The sequence below is a fragment of the Phasianus colchicus genome, chromosome Z (assembly GCF_987193195.1).
Source record: "Phasianus colchicus chromosome Z, bPhaCol1.hap1.1, whole genome shotgun sequence".
Classification (NCBI taxonomy): domain Eukaryota; kingdom Metazoa; phylum Chordata; class Aves; order Galliformes; family Phasianidae; genus Phasianus; species Phasianus colchicus.
The window spans coordinates 68,026,820-68,045,308 of NC_143476.1; the positions used below are offsets into that span (position 1 = coordinate 68,026,820).

At 34.7% G+C, this 18,489-nt stretch overlaps 1 protein-coding gene across 7 annotated transcripts in view; it reads left to right on the forward strand.

Annotated features, from left to right (window-relative positions):
• POLK (DNA polymerase kappa) overlaps positions 1-16,241 on the forward strand; it is a 33,452-nt gene extending 17,211 nt beyond the window's left edge. For 5 of the 7 annotated variants that reach the window (XM_031609306.2, XM_090132214.1, XM_031609308.2 and 2 more), the window contains exons 7-15: positions 531-746; positions 4,046-4,170; positions 4,350-4,516; positions 6,617-6,649; positions 8,615-8,711; positions 11,581-11,752; positions 12,612-13,577; positions 14,269-14,320; positions 14,447-15,524. In XM_031609306.2, coding sequence (XP_031465166.1) covers positions 531-746; positions 4,046-4,170; positions 4,350-4,516; positions 6,617-6,649; positions 8,615-8,711; positions 11,581-11,752; positions 12,612-13,577; positions 14,269-14,320; positions 14,447-14,531 — 1,913 coding nt within the window. In that variant the 3' untranslated portion in view covers positions 14,532-15,524. Of the gene's footprint in view, positions 1-530; positions 747-4,045; positions 4,171-4,349; positions 4,517-6,616; positions 6,650-8,614; positions 8,712-11,580; positions 11,753-12,611; positions 13,578-14,268; positions 14,321-14,446; positions 15,525-15,892 lie in introns of those variants that run through there. The other 2 variants (XM_031609305.2, XM_031609309.2) reach the window with 2 other exon arrangements.
• Positions 16,242-18,489: the final 2,248 nt, after the last annotated feature.

The window sequence follows — 18,489 nt, forward strand, 5'->3', positions numbered from 1 at the left end:
GTAATAGAAAAGTTTGTAGTCAGACAAAGGGCTGCTGTCATTCCTAGTTCTAGGATGACTGAAGCTGAAGACTTGAAACTTACCAGATTGGCTATTCTAGAACCCGCGATTTTGCATTACCCTAATATCATTAGAAAATATTGAGGGAAAAGAAAAAGAAGATTTTTATTCCCATGAAAAAGGGAGCATCTGGGCTTTTCTATGATACAAAACACAAGTAATGCCAAAATGTTTGTGTTTTTCTGCTATTACAGCACCAGGCATTAAACTTCAGTGCTTTTCTGGAAATGAAGCCCAGTCTCCTAGCCATTTCTAATCTCAGCCAAGTATAATCTTATAAAGAATAAAACAATTGTGACTCTCCTTTCTTCAAATGAAAATGCAATGTAATCATTCTGGCTAAATAATGTTTTTGTTAAACAGAAAAAACAGAATTGGTAATCAAGTATTTTCCTCTACTGCAGAGGAAAATCAATGAAATAGATGCTGTATATATATTGATTAACTGCTTGTGTATTTATATAATACAGATAAAGAGGATATAAGCATATCTGGCAGATTGAATATAGATGGATACTCTTCTTCACCAGAGCTGTTTGAAGATGGCACACCTGTAATGGATGATCACTCCGGACAAAGATATCAGTCATTGAAAAATGTAGTTGTGTTTGGCACCTCTGCAGAAGAAGCTGTGAAGGAAATTCGCTTTAGGATTGAGCAGAAAACTCAACTGACTGCTAGTGCAGGTATTCAAACACATATAAATAATAATCCTTTGTGTTTCCACAGTGTGTTGTACACTAATCTCAGGGGATGTTACAGGCTTAAGAATAAGTATTGCCACAGCATTTTTGTGCTGCAAAGAAATATGCCTCCTTCGCAATTCTGTAAAAACTTCCGTCTTTCAGGTCATTACTAAAACCCTACGTGTATAAAAGCCATTCCTCTATTTTTTAAATCATAGAAGTAGTTCTTTTTGCTTTTTTCATCTTGAAATGGAAGTAGTAGAGACAGGACAAGGGGAAATGGCCTCAGGTTGCATCAGGATAAGTTTAGGTTGGATATCAGGAAACACTTCTTTACAGAAAGGGTTGTTAAGCACTGGAATAGGCTCCTCAGAGAGGTGGTTGAGTCACCATCCCTGGTTATGTTTAAAAACCGTTTGGATGTGGTGCTCAGGGACATGATTTAGTGGAGGTTGTTAAGAGTTAGGGCAGTATGGTTAGGTTGTGGTTGGACTTGATGATCTTTAACATGAATGACTCTATGATTCTATGATTCTAAGTGAACTGGGGAACTCAGGAATTAATGTTAGCACTGCTGATACTTGTTTTAGTGCCTCATGTAAATTGTTATAATAAGCTTATGGCTGTAGAGTAATCCATTACTGATTGCTGAATTGGTTTTAGCTTGAAAAACAAATCAGTTATTGCTACCTCTAGTGGTCTTGCCACACTGTTCCTTTTGTTTCTTTTAATACAGTATTGAAATTCATTTAAAGGATGATACTTAGGGAAGTAAATATGCTTAAGTTAATAAAATATTGAGAAGGTTTTTAATATTTACCATCCAAGCCTCCCGTCTTCAGGCAACCTACCTGGTAGCGTTGATAATCTGCCTTAAATATCTAATAAATAAATAAATAAATAAAGAGAGTATGTTCCTAGTAATTTAGTTTGGATGGCATCCAAAGAGCTTTGTGAAGCAGGTCTGTGAGGCATCAGGGAATGCTGAACTTTATGAATGGCCAGGGAAATGTCAAAAGCAAGCAGAGGTATAGGAATAGGTAGTAGAAACAAACATTTCAGATTGCCCCATATTATGTATATTATAAGTAGTAGCGAAATAATGATTTTGTTCTTCTGAAATGTTATCCCCTGAAGGATAAAATACTGTTTATGAAGCTTTTATAAATGCATCAAATTGAAACATGGTTAGAAGGCTAATAGAAAAATTCTGATCAGCAATATTGAAAGAAAATTACTTCTACCATCTAGTCTGTGGACATACAATCTCTGAGCTTACCTGGGCCTCACTGAGAGAAGAGAAATCGTGTTGGGCCATTTATAAAATACATAATGTGGTTAATGTGTGTAACTAACAAAACCTCTTTTATTTTTCAGTAGTTTTTATAAAACTATTAAAAAAAAAAAAAAAAAAGAGGTCAACAAAAACATAAAACCAGTGTGTTATTTGACCTTGTTTTTGTGAAACTGATTTCACTGTCTGGTTCAATGAAAGTGGCTATGATTATTAGTAAGTGCTCAAGGTGCTTGTCAGATTTTTGATCTAATTTTACTCTTCCTGTGCATTATCTTTGAAAATAATTGTTCAGGAATGTACATACCAATGCCAAAAGATGATTACATGAATAATATGTCATTGTGAGGTATATTTTTCTCTGTTAAGATAGGCCTTATAAAAGTCTAGTAAAGAGAAGTGGCCACATTTTTCTTTGAGTTGAATGTCTGACTGCAACTCTATACATTTGATTTGAAAATTCACAGGTAATACGTGTGTAAACTGAAAATGGAGTTGTGAGTACTCAAAAAAAGCTGATGTTTCTGTGGAAAACTTGAAATCTATTTTCAAATTTCGTTATCAAACTTGAAAGCAAAGCACATATTTTTTCAGTGTTCACAGGATTATGTTTACCCACTGCACTACAGTGCATACAATTATTTGCCATATCTTGGGTTTGCTGTAATTTGTTTCATTGTGAACGCCACTGTGTTTTGAAATATAGCATAGATAAGTTCACCTTGAAAGTGCTTATGTAACTTGTTTAAATGAACTGTCAAATCCACCAAAAAGCATTGTAAATTATTTTACGCTTTTTGTGATCTTATGAGGCATTTAAAATGATAAAATTTGTCAGCACTGCATGAGTATACTGGATATTTTATCTGCAGTGGACATGTCAACTTACTAAAGTATTTTATGAAATAACCTAAGCTCAATTTTAATTATAAGAAAATTTGCAAAAAACTATGCCCTCACAGGAATACACACCTGCAGCTAAGTTGAAATATCATTATCAGCAATCACGGCCTTTTATTCACTAAGTGGCACAAGCAAATTTAATGTGTAGTACATGTGATTTTAAAATCTGAGTGCATGTGATGGACACGAGAGGCAAAGCTAGCACTGCAGTGTGCCTTTCTTGTTTTCTTGTTCTTACCTATGCAGTCAATGCTTTAGCTGTGTGCAGTCCACTCATGAGAAATATTGCTGAGCAACACATAATAATGTTAAAAGTTTATGCTCTCATGGGACTGCATTACTAACTGTACAGAGCCCACATGCTGCATCTAGACTGGTATACCAGCAAGCAGATAAAAAATTTAGACCACTAGGGCTGTAAAGCAGAATAAATTTTCTTTGTTTCTTTTTTTTTTTTTTTTTTTTTTGCTAATTGATCCTATACTTTGTTTGTAAAGCTGTTTACTTTTCTAGAAAGGAGCAACTCCTACTTATTTCTTCCCAGAAGGACCAGTGGAATATTTATGTATTTTTTAATTCTAAGTAATTTCATATCAGTGGTAGCCAGAAAATACTAGTTTAGTAAATTTTATCATAATAAATTGAGTCTTTTTTTCTGAACTACAAGCAAGATATAACACCTTTATATTGAAATTTATTGTAACTGCTGTTATAAGAATTTTCTTTTGTCTTACTATAATCACTTTAATAGTCATAAAATCATTCAGTCATGTAATGGATGTTATTTTTAAGACACTTGATATTTAACTCCTCATGACTGATAAGTACTGTTCTATTAGCCTTTCTCAAAATAGTAGGTATGCTTTATCTGATGCATCAATTATTTTTAAACTGTCATATGTATTTATTTTCTCACAAGTTTATTACAATTGTTTTTTTTTTTTCTTTTTTTTTCCCCAGAATTTCAAGAAATCTGCTTATTATTAGTTACCATTTCTCTTTCGCTTTTACCAAATGTGTAGGCTACTCTTGTGCTTTTAAATAATGGATGATTAAAATTGCAGTCTTGTATTTTTCAAAATTTTCTTTCTTTGTGTTTAAGGAATAGCTCCAAATACAATGTTGGCGAAAATGTGTAGTGATCGTAATAAACCTAATGGACAATGCAGAATTTCTCCAGAGAGACAAGCAGTGCTAGACTTCATAAAAGATTTGCCCATCAGAAAGGTAAGAGGTACTATGACATTTATTATACGATCATTTATGTTCCTGATGTTCTAAAACCAAGATTTTTCCAGAAGGAAAAAAAAATTCTAAGTAATATGCCATGTTTTTTCTTAGTACTGTCCACGAATGGTAATTTCCATTTTAATGTGTGGTTTTTGTTTTTAATTTTTTCCTCCCAGGTGCCAGGTATAGGAAAAGTAACAGAGAAGATGCTAAAAGCCCTTGGAATTGTGACTTGCTCAGAACTTTACCAGCAGAGGGCACTGCTTTCTCTTCTTTTTTCAGAAGCATCTTGGCGTAGTTTCTTGGATATCTCTCTTGGGCTGGGTTCAACACATTTGGAAAAGTATGCTTTGGTTTTGTTGCTTTTGTATTTCTACTGCTTACATTTTGCTAAATCTTTCCACTTGTTTTATATAATTTACATTTTAAGGTACATATGTTGACAGATCAAAAAATATGAAAATTGGGCTTGTGTGCAACAAACAGAATTTAATAAGTCTTTTAAAGAGGAAGTTGTGTGTATGTGTATTTTATTAACCAAGTCAGCATTATTTATTATACTATTAAAAATATATCTGTATATTACAATACACAATATAATATATATTAACATATACTATTATCTAGTATCTAGTATATTATACTAGATACTAACATACTATAAGATTAATATATAGTTTAGGATAATATAATAATTATTAAAATAACTAAAGAGATAATAGTTACTTACCCAAAACAGAGATGTTCAGTCATGTTTATTTTATAAAAATAATACATCTTCACCATTTTTTATTATCTGAATGTACTGAAAATCATATTGATGGTAAACTGTTATTTTCTGTTGAAAGTAAGTAATTTTTCTGTCTCCTATCATTTTTATGTCCATGTCTATAATAACTTAGGAATTTACGAGAGTAGAACTGAAGATTTCAAAATTTTTCTTTGTATCTGTTGTTGTGAGGTTCATTACTGAGTTGATTTTTATCCTTTTGTTTGGATGGGAGAAATAATTTTTACTAGTAAATCTGTCTTATCAATAGAATATACCAGATTTCTAATCCTGCCCTGGATACAAACATGCAGCACTTAATTTTAAAAATCGTAGCACTTTGCTATTTGGAATTTTAGGAACCAGTATTTCTAATTAGGGATTGAGTCCTTTCTTATCAATACTGCTTCCATAAATATCCTTCTGTCCTTTCAAAAGTTATAAAATTCTATCAAAAAATGACCATGATTTGATTTTATTAGGAATTAACTTCCGAAGTACCTTCTGTAAAACTTATTCCACCTTACTTTCTTTACTCCTCTGACAGTAATAGATCTTACACTTTTCCAATTTGTCTACAAAATAATATTGACAGTTAATAATTTGTAGGCAAGTAATGTTCTACCATGAATGCTTCTGAAATTAAAAAAAAATACAGCAAATTGATGACTTGAAAGAAAACATGCAGTAGGGTTCACTTTGTGAAGCTGACTTGAATAAAATCAGATCTGCTATGATAATGCAATCTCAAATGCTCCTTTAAAATTGGCAGCCTTTCTCTCCTTATTCATCCTCTTGTAGATGTTATACATTCTGGGATAAAACGTGTCAAAAATTAAGATTATCGCTGCAAAGGGGAAAACATTTTTAATGATGTCATCTGAGATTTGTTTCATGGTTTAATTTTTACCAATACCAACTTGATCTCAGTTATTTTAGTGAAGTGAATGCTAGCCCTTAATATATGAGCACATGAGTTTTCAGTGAGTGGTTCATCTTACGGTCATTGCTTTTGACCAGCATCTTTCTTAAAAATTTGAGGATATAAAATCTGTTACTTATGAAGAAAGACTTAAACTTATAAATAGAAGAACATAAAAGAAAAATCTCTGAAGGCCTTCTGCATCTGCAAGTGCAGAAGCATTGTTAAAGAATTCTCGATAAAAACTGAAGGGAGGAAAATACAAATAGCAAAAAAAAAAAAAAAAAAAAAGGCCTTAGTACATCATGTTTTCCATGGGCAGAAATTTAGAAATTAAACCTTCAGACAAGCAAGTATTCTTATATGCATAGTATGTTTGGGATTTCACAAGCAGTATTTGTGTTATAGCTAAGAGAAACAGAATCAGATTTTTATTTAGTTTTCAGATAACTTTTTTGATAAGAGACAAAAGGTTTATTTTGCAAACTGGCAATTCTTACTGACATCTGTAGATATTATTGCATATTACATTGGCATATTTATTAAGTGATATATGTATCTTGTCTGCACTCAGTCAAGCTTAATGTACAAGATTTGCAGAAAAAGCTAATATTCAGATTTTACAGAGAAGTTTGCTGATATTTATTGAATCATGATTGAAGTTGACTCAGAGTCTAGTGAAAAGGTAACAATTACTGGTAAAGTGAGTGTATTAATTTGTTTTTTTGTTTGTTTGTTTTGTTTTTTTTAAGGGATGGAGAAAGAAAAAGTATGAGCACTGAAAGGTATATAATTTGATCTTGAAAAAATTACATTAATCACTAAATCTATTTAATGTCCTGATGTGTATGGTTTTGTTAATCATATAAATTCATTGTGTATTTACATATGTTATAAAGCTAACCAAGCTCACTAAATCACATTCAGGCTCCATCCTCACCCCATCCCCTTTAGGCTGCAGAATATTCTGGAAGTACTCCTTCTGTTTTCTCATCATCTGCTTCTCTTTGAGCCCTAATGTAGAGTGGACACATTTACTTTTTTATGTTTCAGTTCAATGCCACTAGCAATCTAGTAGCCTGCAGTCACGTGGATAACATGTATAATGCAGTGAAGTCTTGGAAGGCACTAATTTTGCAGGGGTTGCTGAGGTGTGTTTCCTTATGCATTATTTCTTTCTAATTTAACACTCCTTCAGAAGGCAACACGTTATTTTAAAAGGTGAGGTTTTAGAAAGAAATTTTGGAAATCTTTTTGGAAAGAAATTACTGCAAAGAGAATCTGCATAGAACTGTAGTAATTATCCTGCCCTCATCTTAGAAAATAAATAAAAATTAATATTCCTATTGAGACGTGATAGTTTGGGGCAATGTTAGTAAGGATTTTCTTCTAATACCTAATCTAAATCTCCCCTCTTTTAGTTTAAAACTGTTTTCCCTTGTCCTATCACTGTCTGCTGTTGTTCTCCAATTTTTTTTTTATAAACCCCATTAAATATTAGATGGTCACAAACGATGTCTCCGTGGACCCTTTTATTCTCCAGTCTGACCAAACTCACCCCAGTCTTATGCTAGTTTGCAGGCTGATAGATAATCTGAGTAGGCTATTACCTTTTTGTGTTTTATACCTTCCTTTGTTCTCTCTGAACAAAGATGTGGTTAGACGAGAGACATCAATGGGCTGCTGGAATCATGCAGCTAGTTTATATGAAAGAAAGAGGGGTGCTTGAAATTGCAATGTCTCTATCTTACCTCCTTCCAAACTTCCAAATCTTATAGCTTCCCATATACTACAGGATTGCAATGCTGTAAATCACTGCAGTGTTACCTATGTAACATCAGTTACATCTTGGTTAATGGACCCACAGTAAAATAATCATTCTGTTTGGCAGCATGCAAACATTCCTAGGGGAATGTGAATCTTGATAGAGGATGGGCTGTGCAACGCAATCCAGTAAAAGTGAATATAACTTTGAGACATGAAAACAAGTGCAAATGTAGGGACTTTGCACTCATAAAAATACAAAACCTGAAATGAAACAATGGAATTGCGAAACTTTTCCAGAAACATCTAAAAGCTGTAAGTTTTGATTCTAGTGTGCCTTAAAACCACAACCAACTGCTACTTGCTTTTCCTCATGTTATTCCTAAAAAGCAGATACATTACTGAAAAAAAACAATACTTCAGTTCCCCTGATGAGTAGCTCTAACAACATTTTTGGCAGGAAGGTAGTTTTTCATCCTGTGTGAGTATCCATAACTATCCTAGCTGGCATATTTTTCTTTGTGTCTGCATTATTTATTTCTAACACTTGGCTCTGATGTTGACTTTCTAATTTTCTCTTTCTTCTGATGTTACACAGCAGTGTACAAAGGAGATTACATACAAATTACTTTGCTCCCTCCATGAATTCAGTTGGTATTAGTATTCTCTCTTGCAAATATTTAAACATTAATGACTTTAAATCTTATTCATTTTCAACTACTGCACAAGAAGCTGAGCTGCTGAATTATTTCATTATTTGAGGGGTTTAACAAATATCTTTAAGTACATAAATGTGCATAAATTTTTTTGTACAGTATTTGTATCAGTATTTTTTTATCTTTTTATGTCTTTGAAGTAAACACTCAAACCCCGTGAAACTTTCTTTTGATGTAGACTTGTTCAAGTGTTAAAAAAAACAAACAACATTTAGATGGCATCAAGCTTTAGGATTCATATTGGAAAAAAAAAATTTGTCTTTATCTTAGAACATTCAGTGAAATTAACACGGCAGAAGATCAGTACAGCTTGTGTCGAGAACTCTGCAGAGAACTTGCCCAGGACTTACAGAAAGAGGGACTTAAGGTATTTTTTATTTTATTTACTTTCAAAAGGACACCACTTTGCACTCAAAATGTATTAGTGGTATGAATCATCATCACTTCATGCAGTCTATTTTCAGGAAATTATCTTAATTCATTTGCAGCTAGTTTGAATGTTTTAGACAGCATTTTGATTTTGTTCAGATGGATCTCTAATAGTAAGTTTAGAAAAACTTATTTCAACTAACTAAACTACAGAATATCTTAAATTTTTTTTGCTAACGGCAATGCTAATAAATATGAGAGCTGCTAAAAAGAATCTGTTGCCTATGAGCTGTGCTCTGGTCAATCATAGAATCATAGAGTCAACAAGGTTGGAATCTCCAAGATCATCCAGTACAACTGTTCACTTACTGTCAGTATTTCTCCACTAAACCATATATTTTAGTACATCTACATGTCTCTTGAACACTTCCAGGGACAGTGACTCAGTCACCTTCCTGGACAGCCCGTTCCAGTGCCTAACCACTCTTTTAGAGAAGGAATTACTCCTAAAACCCAACCTGAATCTCCCCTTGCACGTCTTGAGACTATCGCCTCTAGTCTGTTACTAGTTATGTGGGAGAAGAGACCAACCCCCACTTTGCCACAGTGTCCTCTCAGGTCACTGTAGAGAGAAATAAGGTCTTACCTGAGTCTCCTGCAGACTAAACAATCCCAGTTCTGTCAGCCTCTCCTCATCAGACTTGTGCTCCTCACCCCTCATTGCCCTTTTTATAGACAAGCTCCAGGGCCTTGATGTCTTTCTTGTAGTGGGGGACTAAAACTGAACACAGTACTCGAGGTGCTGCCTTACCAGAGCTGAGTACAGGGGGAGGATCACTTCCCTGTTCCTGCTGGCAGTGCTATTTCTCATATAAGCCAGGATGCCATTGGCCTTCTTGGCCACCTGGGCACACTGCTGGCTCATGTTCAGCCAAGCATCAACCAACACCTTCAGGTCCATTTCTTCCACACAGCCTTCCAGCCACTTTGCACCAAGAGTACAGTATTCCCAGGGGGTTATTGTGGCCATAGTTCAGGATCTGGGACTTGGTCTTGTTGAACTTCATCCAATTGGCTTTGGCCCATCCAGATTCCTCTGTAGGGCCTTCCTAGTTCCAGACAGATCAACACTTCCTCCCAGCTTGGTGTCACTGGCAAACTTAGTGAGGGTGCACTCAATCCCCTTGTCCAGATCATCAGTAAAGACATTGGACAGGACAGGCCCCAATACCAACCTCTGGGAAAGACCACTCATGACTGGTTGCCAGCTGGATTTAGCTCCATTCACCACCAATCATGTAATTCTAATATATTTAAAATGCTGTTTCTCTCCTGTCTTTATGTAGGATCCAGTCAATAGCCAGCAATGTAGTTTAAAAAGCTCAAGTGTTCCCAGTTTGCAGAACAGTTAGTCGTACCACTCAATGTATGAATTATATGAACAGCCTCTGTATTCCTTTTCCCAAATTTCTTTCTATGAGGGCTGCTGTGAATTTAATGCATAATGTTTTATGACGTTGTCTCATGACATTGGAGGCAAATGTTGGTAGTATGGCAGTAAAGAGGTTGAACCTTCCCACCATATTCCTTTACATTTTGTTGGTGTGTGACAGATGGCAGCAGAGGGGCAAAATGAACAGGAGCTACAGGAAAGAAATGGACAGGATCTGTGGTAATAGAGCAAGGAGAAATGGCTTCAGGCTCAAAGAGGATAGATTTAGGTTGGACCTTTAAAGATCCCTTTCACCTCTAAACATTCTATGATTCTGTGAAAATGGCATCCAACATGGAAGTCTGTCTGAAACAAGGGTGTGGAATTGAATTCCTCCATATGGAAGAAATTGTACCCACTAACATTCATCAACACTTGCTGAACATTTCTGAAAACCTAACAGTGGATGTGAGCACAGTGATGTAGTGGATGGCACATGTCAGCAGTGGTGACAGCAACATCAAAGACAAGACATGTTCCGAACAGCTATGTGGATTTTTATGAGTACAGCATGCCAGGTCTTGATAATTGCTGGCAAAAATGCGTAGCTAATAGTGGTGACTATGGAGAAAAATGTTGGTTTGTAGCTGAGAATTTCTCTATCAGATAGTGTTATTGTGCTCTTTTTAGATTTTGTAATTTTAGTGGAAATAAATAGGAAGCATTACTTTTGGAGCAACATTTGTATTTTCTGGAAGAAAGACTTCTGCAGTAGTCTTTCTGGTAAAGGAAGGAATAAAATTCAAGACCTAAAAGAGTTCTTATTAGTTCTCTTCTGCCATAAATGATTGTCTCAGTAGGTGTCAGGTTGAAAGAGAAATCAACAGCAAATAGGTCAAAGAAGTAAGCTTACAAAGGCACCAAACACAAGGAGTGCCACTAATTTTTGTTTGGATGGTCATTCCAAATCACAGTTGTCTTGGAAGGTGTTGCCAGAGAATATCTGTGCCAAACATAAGTGTTATGTGTTGCTCTGACAACATTGAGGAAGGATCCTTAATAGGATATTACTTACACATCCTTAGTAGTTTTCCCAGCAAAACTTAGATACCTGGCACTGAAAGTTTCTGAGTGAGGAAATAATTTTTAGTAGACTGCGTAGATGTTGTGCCTTGTAGCCACATGCACTGTTGGCAGAAGGTCTTCTGGGGACCATAGCCAACTGACCTACTGTAGAAGATTAGATTTTGGCAGCAGTTTAAGAGCAAGTGTTAAATCTTACAGATAAATTTTTGGCAGTAACTCTTACTGCACAATAGATGAAAAGAAAATCTTGACTGTGGCTTTAAGGCCCTTAAAGAGGTGCTGCATTAATATTTCTATGTGTGCCATATAAGATATGTATAACTTTTCTTTTTTTTTTTTTTTTTAATAGGGTAAAACTGTTACCTTAAAGCTAAAGAATGTGAACTTTGAAGTAAAAACAAGAGCTTCAACTGTGCTGTCTTCTGTTTCTGCTGAGGATGAAATATTTGCTGTTGCGAAAATGTTGTTAGGAACGGAAATTGATAGTGTTGCTCCTCACCCTTTAAGGATAAGACTTATGGGTAAAACTCTTCTCAGAATTAGATCACATAGCATATGGAAGTAATAGACTGTACTCTAAAGTGAAACACATATAAATGGATTTATCCTTTCTCCATTACCCTAGTGGATTTTGCAAAGTGAAACAGAGTGCTGAGTAGTAACTCTGGAATGTCTTACTAATTGAAGTTGTACCTTTCCTACTACCTGATAGTTCTGGAACAATATACACATTAGCAGGAGAATAGAATCTTAACCACACTGCAGTTCTTAATTCTGCAGCCTTAAAAAGATTTTTAAATGTGCTTTGTCTTGCAGCAACAATTTATTTCCATACATAACCCCTTTTAGAAACAAATACATTAAATAGAAGTGCTTAGAAATTTGAAGATGCTAAGTTCTGTGAGAAATTTGAAAAATTCTGTCAAAATTAATTCTGTATTTTGATTCTAAGGACTGTGATTTGGGGTTTGAATCATTCAATAAAGTATAAAATCTAGTTGTCTATAATATCAGAATGTGCTGAAGGAGAAAAAATAATTTGAAGGGAAATTATAGGGAAAATAGGGAAAAATACAGAAATTTGATATGAATCTGTCTTTTGGACTGAATTTTACATAAGTGTGTTAAGTTTATAGCCTCATATTATGGTACAAGGAGTTAATACTTTTGGGTATTGAAATAAAAAATAAAGTTGGACAAGTTTCCAGGTCTGATAAAAGTGCATGGATCTTGTGATCTGTTGTTAGCATTTGTAGGCCCCTTAACCTCTCTTTATAGGGAAAAACATTCTTAGATTGATGTTCACCTCAAAAAGGTGTTAAGTAAGTATCAAATTTTGAAAATATTCATATTTAAAATTGTAATTTTTTTTTTCATTAGGTGTACGAGTATCAGGATTTCTAAGTGAAGAAGAGAAGAAATACCAACAAAAAAGCATTAAAAGCTTCTTAAAATCAGGAAAAGAACTTGATTTTCCAAAGCTTCAGCCAGAGAAACCCAATCAAGAAAGTCTCACAGAAAGCTCAGAAGCATCTTCCAGAGGGAGTTTTTTTGATAAAAAGCGAGCTGCGAGGCAACTAAACTGTAATAATCCTTTTGCGAATGAAAGTGTAGGTAAGCAGCACTTTTGTGGTGTAAAATCATCAGCAAATTCTGTGGAAGAAGCAAACAAGGTCACAAACTTGCAGAAGTCTAACATATGTGAGGTCTTCACGTGCCCTGTTTGTTTTGAGGAGCAAAGTAGTAGTAATTTGGAAGAGATTAATAGGCATATTGATGAATGTCTTGCTGGCAGTCTCATTAAAGATACTGCGGAAATATCAAAAAATGACATTTCAAGAGAAAATACTTTTAACTTCTTATCACACAGTAAAAATGAAAATATTGATGACTGTAGAGAAAACATAACAGATCAATTAGCAGGATCAGGCCAGTCAGCAAGTACATCTGAAAACTCTTCTGGCAATAGCAGAGAGAAAAAATTCACTCAGATAGTCTCAGAAAGACCTCAGAAAAACAGAGAAAAACAGCCTTGTGATCTCATTGATATTCCTAGAAATGCAAGCATAAAACAATGTCTGTTTCCTAAAAGAAATTCACAAGAGGATGCAAAACAGTTTGGAAGGACGGATCATACAGAAGAAAGTAGTTCATCCCGTTCTTCTGAAACCAAAGAAGACAGTGTTCTTGTTTGTCCAGTTTGTAATTCAGAACAGAAAACTACCAGCCTTATGTCATTTAACAGACACGTAGATGTCTGCTTAAACAAAGGCCTTATCCAGGAGCTGACAGAAAAAGATGATTGTTCTGCTAAGACTTCTGATACAGAAAATTCAATCAGAGTTGGTGAGTAGACACATTAATATATATTTGGTTATTCACATTATCTACTTATGTAATGCCAATAATGTATAGTTGTAATTGTATACTTTTAACTTTTCAAGACTTTTTTTCAAGACATTTCAAGATATTCATTGGAGTAATATCTGTGTGAGAAAAAACACCTCTATTAAAAAGATGTCAGATCAGTTTTATTGACAAACAAGGTTTTTGGAAGGAATTATTGGTCATTTCTGTAAATCCTGTCTGCTCCCTTGTAACCATAATCAGATTGGTGTACGTCACTGAAATTTAGCTGAAAATTACTGAAAATGCCATTAATCTTCATTAATCTTCATCATTTCAGAGGTTCAGTTGACAGAAAAGTTTAATTAATGTGCTGGCTAAAACAGAGGTTGTGAGCATAAAGGCAGGCATTGCTAACGTGATGTTCTTCCAATAAGATTTGTCCTGTAGCTGTACCTACAACATGCTAAACCCATAGCCTGTTTACTCAAATAGTTTTTCTTTTTAAAGAAGCATTAATCATTGGTCAGATTCAGTTCCGGTATTGTTGAATTAAAAAAAAAAAATAAAGACGAAAAGGAAAATATTTATCCAGAACTGCTCTTTTAAAAGTTCTGCTATGTATATGATTTCTGCAGCATTCTTAATTTACTGAAGTAATACATTTTTATTGTTTCCAATTACTCCTCAGGAGGTTTAAACAGAGGACAGCAGTGCACAAAACCATTACAAGGAACAAAAAGGTAAGCTTATTCAGAAAACTAAGTAGTCAACTCATATTTTAAAGTACTGAAGTTAAGAAAAAAATAGTTTTCAATTCTATAAATATCTATTGTATACATGTATATTAATTTTATTTTTATTTTTAGGTCTGGGCTAACAACTTCACAGTCAGCATCAAAAAAGGCTAAGTCAATCAATTCCAAGCATACAATTGAAATGTTTTTTAAATGACAGTGGAGCAGTGTACTTGTATGAAGTATTTCATAGTGTTTTATGACTGCATATTACTTTATCATTAGTGGTAGGCTGGATTCAGATGAAATATGTCTGGATTCACATCAGAGCCATTGTATGCTTATCATACTCTGTAAAAAGAATGATATATGAGGTAGAAGAAGAGATATTACTGAGGTAATCCAATTTTTTGGAAAATAATACTTTTTTAGCTTATGAGAAATGAAATTGCCAGCACTTAAGAGTTCTGTTATATTGAACATGTGAAACTTCATTAGAATTACATGCAGTCTCATGTATTGTCTCTGCTGTTCAACAAAATAAAATAGGTTCATTAGAGCTGCCATGGAGTAAATCTGCATGGCAAGCACCTGAGAAAGAGGGTCTCATGATGTAGAATGTCACACTGTGCTTGCTGATGTCCCCTTTCGAAGATTTGACCTGCACCCTGTCTGCAAGGCAGTGAGTTGGCAACCATAGTTGCTCAAGTTAATACTTCCTTGGACAATCAAACACCAAATTAATTTGTATGATAACACAGAAGAGCCAAGCTACTTCATTTCAGTTCTTGTGAAGATCTGTCCTGTCATTGGACCAAAAACTGGTTGGTCTTCAAAAAAGAAGAATTCAGAGCACAGCCAAACTTTTATTGTTATCACTGAAAATTACTTCAGTATGAGGTGACGGACCCACTGTGAAGGGCTCTCTGTGATGAGATGCAGGATGACTTTGCTTGATACTAAAAATGTTAATAAACTGGATGATGAGAGGATTCTTCCAGATTAGTTGAACAAATGCTGTTTGATCCTTGGCCTTTCCAAAGAGTCTGAGAACTTCAATTGTCTTTGCTGTTGTTAAATTAGTACCTGTTGGTAGGATTAAATTTAATATAAATCAATGTGCAATAATAATATGAATGTTGTATAAATATGTGCAATATGCTGAAATGAAGTATTCTTACTATTTATCTATCTTCATTTAAAATTGTTTTCTATTGTATATTATAAATTATATTATATTGTATTTTATGAGTGGACGGAGGAAGTTTTAAAGTTCAAATATTTGAAATACTCTATAATGATATTCTTCTTTACACCAAATTGCTTAGATTTAGACTTTTTATAATTAATTTACGATGATAGCTTCTTTCTTAAAAGTTATACATACAGTCACAAACCCTTGATGAAATATGAACTTTTAAAAGTGAATGATCTTTAAAGTGACTATGATAGAAGCTTCAGTTCCATTGCTTAACTATATGGGAATTATTCTGTGGCTTACTTTTTTTAAAAATAAATGTGTATTTTCTATGTTTTATATGCTTAGGCTAAATCCAGAATGTATTTTTTCACTTCCAGATTTTCTGTAATGATTTCAGTATCTCCTACCTGCTCATCTGTGTTTGCCAGATGCCACTGTACCTGCAGATCTGTTATTTGAATTCAGTGCTTCTTAATCTGCTCTGGACAAAATAAGCTAGGCTAGTTCATACTATTCTGCAGTCTGACAGTTGACTTTGTCCAAACAAAGTCATTGAGCAGTCAGCATTAGCTGTTCTGCTGACAGAGGTGGGAGATGGAAATTTCTGGTAGGAGAGACATTAAAACAGCTGAAGGAGCAGTGACTACTGTTTAAAAAAAAAATGAGCACCTGTCCTTTTATTGATTTACATATGTCTAATTTAATAAAGTGTAGAATCCAAGATAACGTCTCAATGTGTGTGTTTATTTAAAGTTTGTTATTTTGCATGTCCTTTACTTAGCAAAAAAAGGAAATTCCTGTGAGTGCTTGGACAAATGAAGCTAGTTTGGCTTAGCCCAGAAAACTATCACCTGTTTTAAAAAAGCTGTCATAGATTTGTCTTTAAGTATCATGAAGTTAAAATTGTGGAGTATGTTAGATTTAATGTGGAAATAAAGCTCATTATATGATTCTAAACCCAGAAGTGTCTGTCTTTTGAAATACGTGTAAAATATATCCATCTGGAAAGGTTATTCTGTATGTATATGGAAAGTGCCTGGTCCTTCTAAATCATCTCTCAGATGATTTCTTATACCACTTCTGTTACTGTTCTTATCTAAAGAAGTCCTTCTGTTCAGGGTTAAGTATTGTCGGAAACTTGTGATGCAACAATTTCTTCTCAGTTCTTGTGGTGAAAGCTGTGCTAGCATAGTTTTTGTTTAGCATATTTCTCTGACTGTTACTATGCTGTCCACTGGTAATAACTGTAATTACTGAACTCTGTTTTCACTTGCATCTGGAAAGTCTTCATAACTTGCCTGATCTTAACTTAATATGTAAGTTATTTCCTGTGTAAACCATTCCATACTTTCTGTATTTACAGTCTTGAAGCACGTGGATGATCTAGGAATGGATGCAGATGAGAATTTTCTCACTTATTTAAGGTTAGATGTATACAATGTGGTACAAGAACTCACTGACAGCAGCTCTGCAGAGAAGAACTTGGACACGACTCAGCAGTGTGCACTTTCAGCTCAGAAGGCCAACAGTATCTTGGGTTGCATCAAAAGATGGGTGTTAGCAGGGAGAGGGTTAGATGTTAAGAGGAATCTCTTTACTTGGAGGATGGTGAGGCATTGGCACCCAGAGGTGAGGCTGCCTAGAGGAGTTGTAGGTGCCCCATCTCTGGAGGAATTCAAGGCCAGACTGGATGAGGCCCTGGGCAGCCTGATCTGATGGGTGGAATCGCTCCCCATAGCAGGGGGATTAGAACTGGATAGTCTTTAAGGTCAATTTCAACCCAAGCCATTCTGTGTGAAATAATCTTGAATTCCTCTTCTACTTATGGATAAGAGAGAAAAAGATGGCATTCCTGTGATCTTAACATTTTTCACTACTTCTGAAGAAAGGGATGCACAAAATATTTATCTCTGAGAAATATGCTTGCCCTCAGTGGAACAATTACAGAGATATCCCTCTTAAAAACAAGACTTTGCTTGAGTTTATCTTGTAAAGCTTCAATCCTTAGAAACATAGATTGTAGAGCAGCATTCTCTTATTTAATCTCTTTACTGCTGTTGTAATATCTTTACGTACTTTCGATTTGGAATACCTTATATGCAGAATGTCTTACAATGATTGGATGACCTATTTTTTTATTAGTTGTCTGGCCTGGATATCTCAGTCCTTATTTTTAGAAATGTTCTACTGGGAATACATAAGTACTTTTGTTCATGCCATTTTGTTTTCGAAGTTGCTGAATTTCCATGTTGTAATTCTGTAGACAGGAACGTCAGCAGCATGGAGTTTGGGTTTGAATTGCTCTGACGGCAGCTTGATCCATGCTGAGAGTTATTACAGGGTTTATCATGTCTCTGTCTCTCTTACATTGCAGTATGCAGATCCAGTGAAGAGACTGAATTGTTGAAACCATTAGGAACAACACTGCCTGCAAGGGAGCCTAGGGAACAGCCTGCAGATGCTGAAGTTTTTTTTTTTTCCAACTGTTTTTCTGGGGATCTCTGCCATACATTTTCTTATTTCCATTTTTGTATGTGAGCACCTGCTCAGTTTGAGCATCTCCATTTAGTTGTCCTTATTAGTAATCCAAACCAGAGGCAATCTGCAGCCAGTAGCTGTAACAATAGGAAATGAGGGAATGAGAGAGTGGAACTGTAGGGTGCTGAAGTTGCATAGGCTAACAGTTCATGCACCAGGTAACTTGAAAACTGTAGATTCCAAAAACAGAGTGTAATATGCAACTTAATAAGAACATAGTAGTTGCTTTTTTGTTTCTAGCTTTTAAAGTCTTAGCATTTACAGAGTGAAATTTTTTGCTTGTTCTTTATGCACTATTCAACATGTGCTTGTCTTACCTTTTTTCTTCATAATGGTTCCATTTGTTTATGTATCTGTAACTATAAAATTATTTTATTTTAATTAAAAACTACTGTTGCTTGGCTTTTTGTATTTTTTTTTAAACAAAAAGATGCTC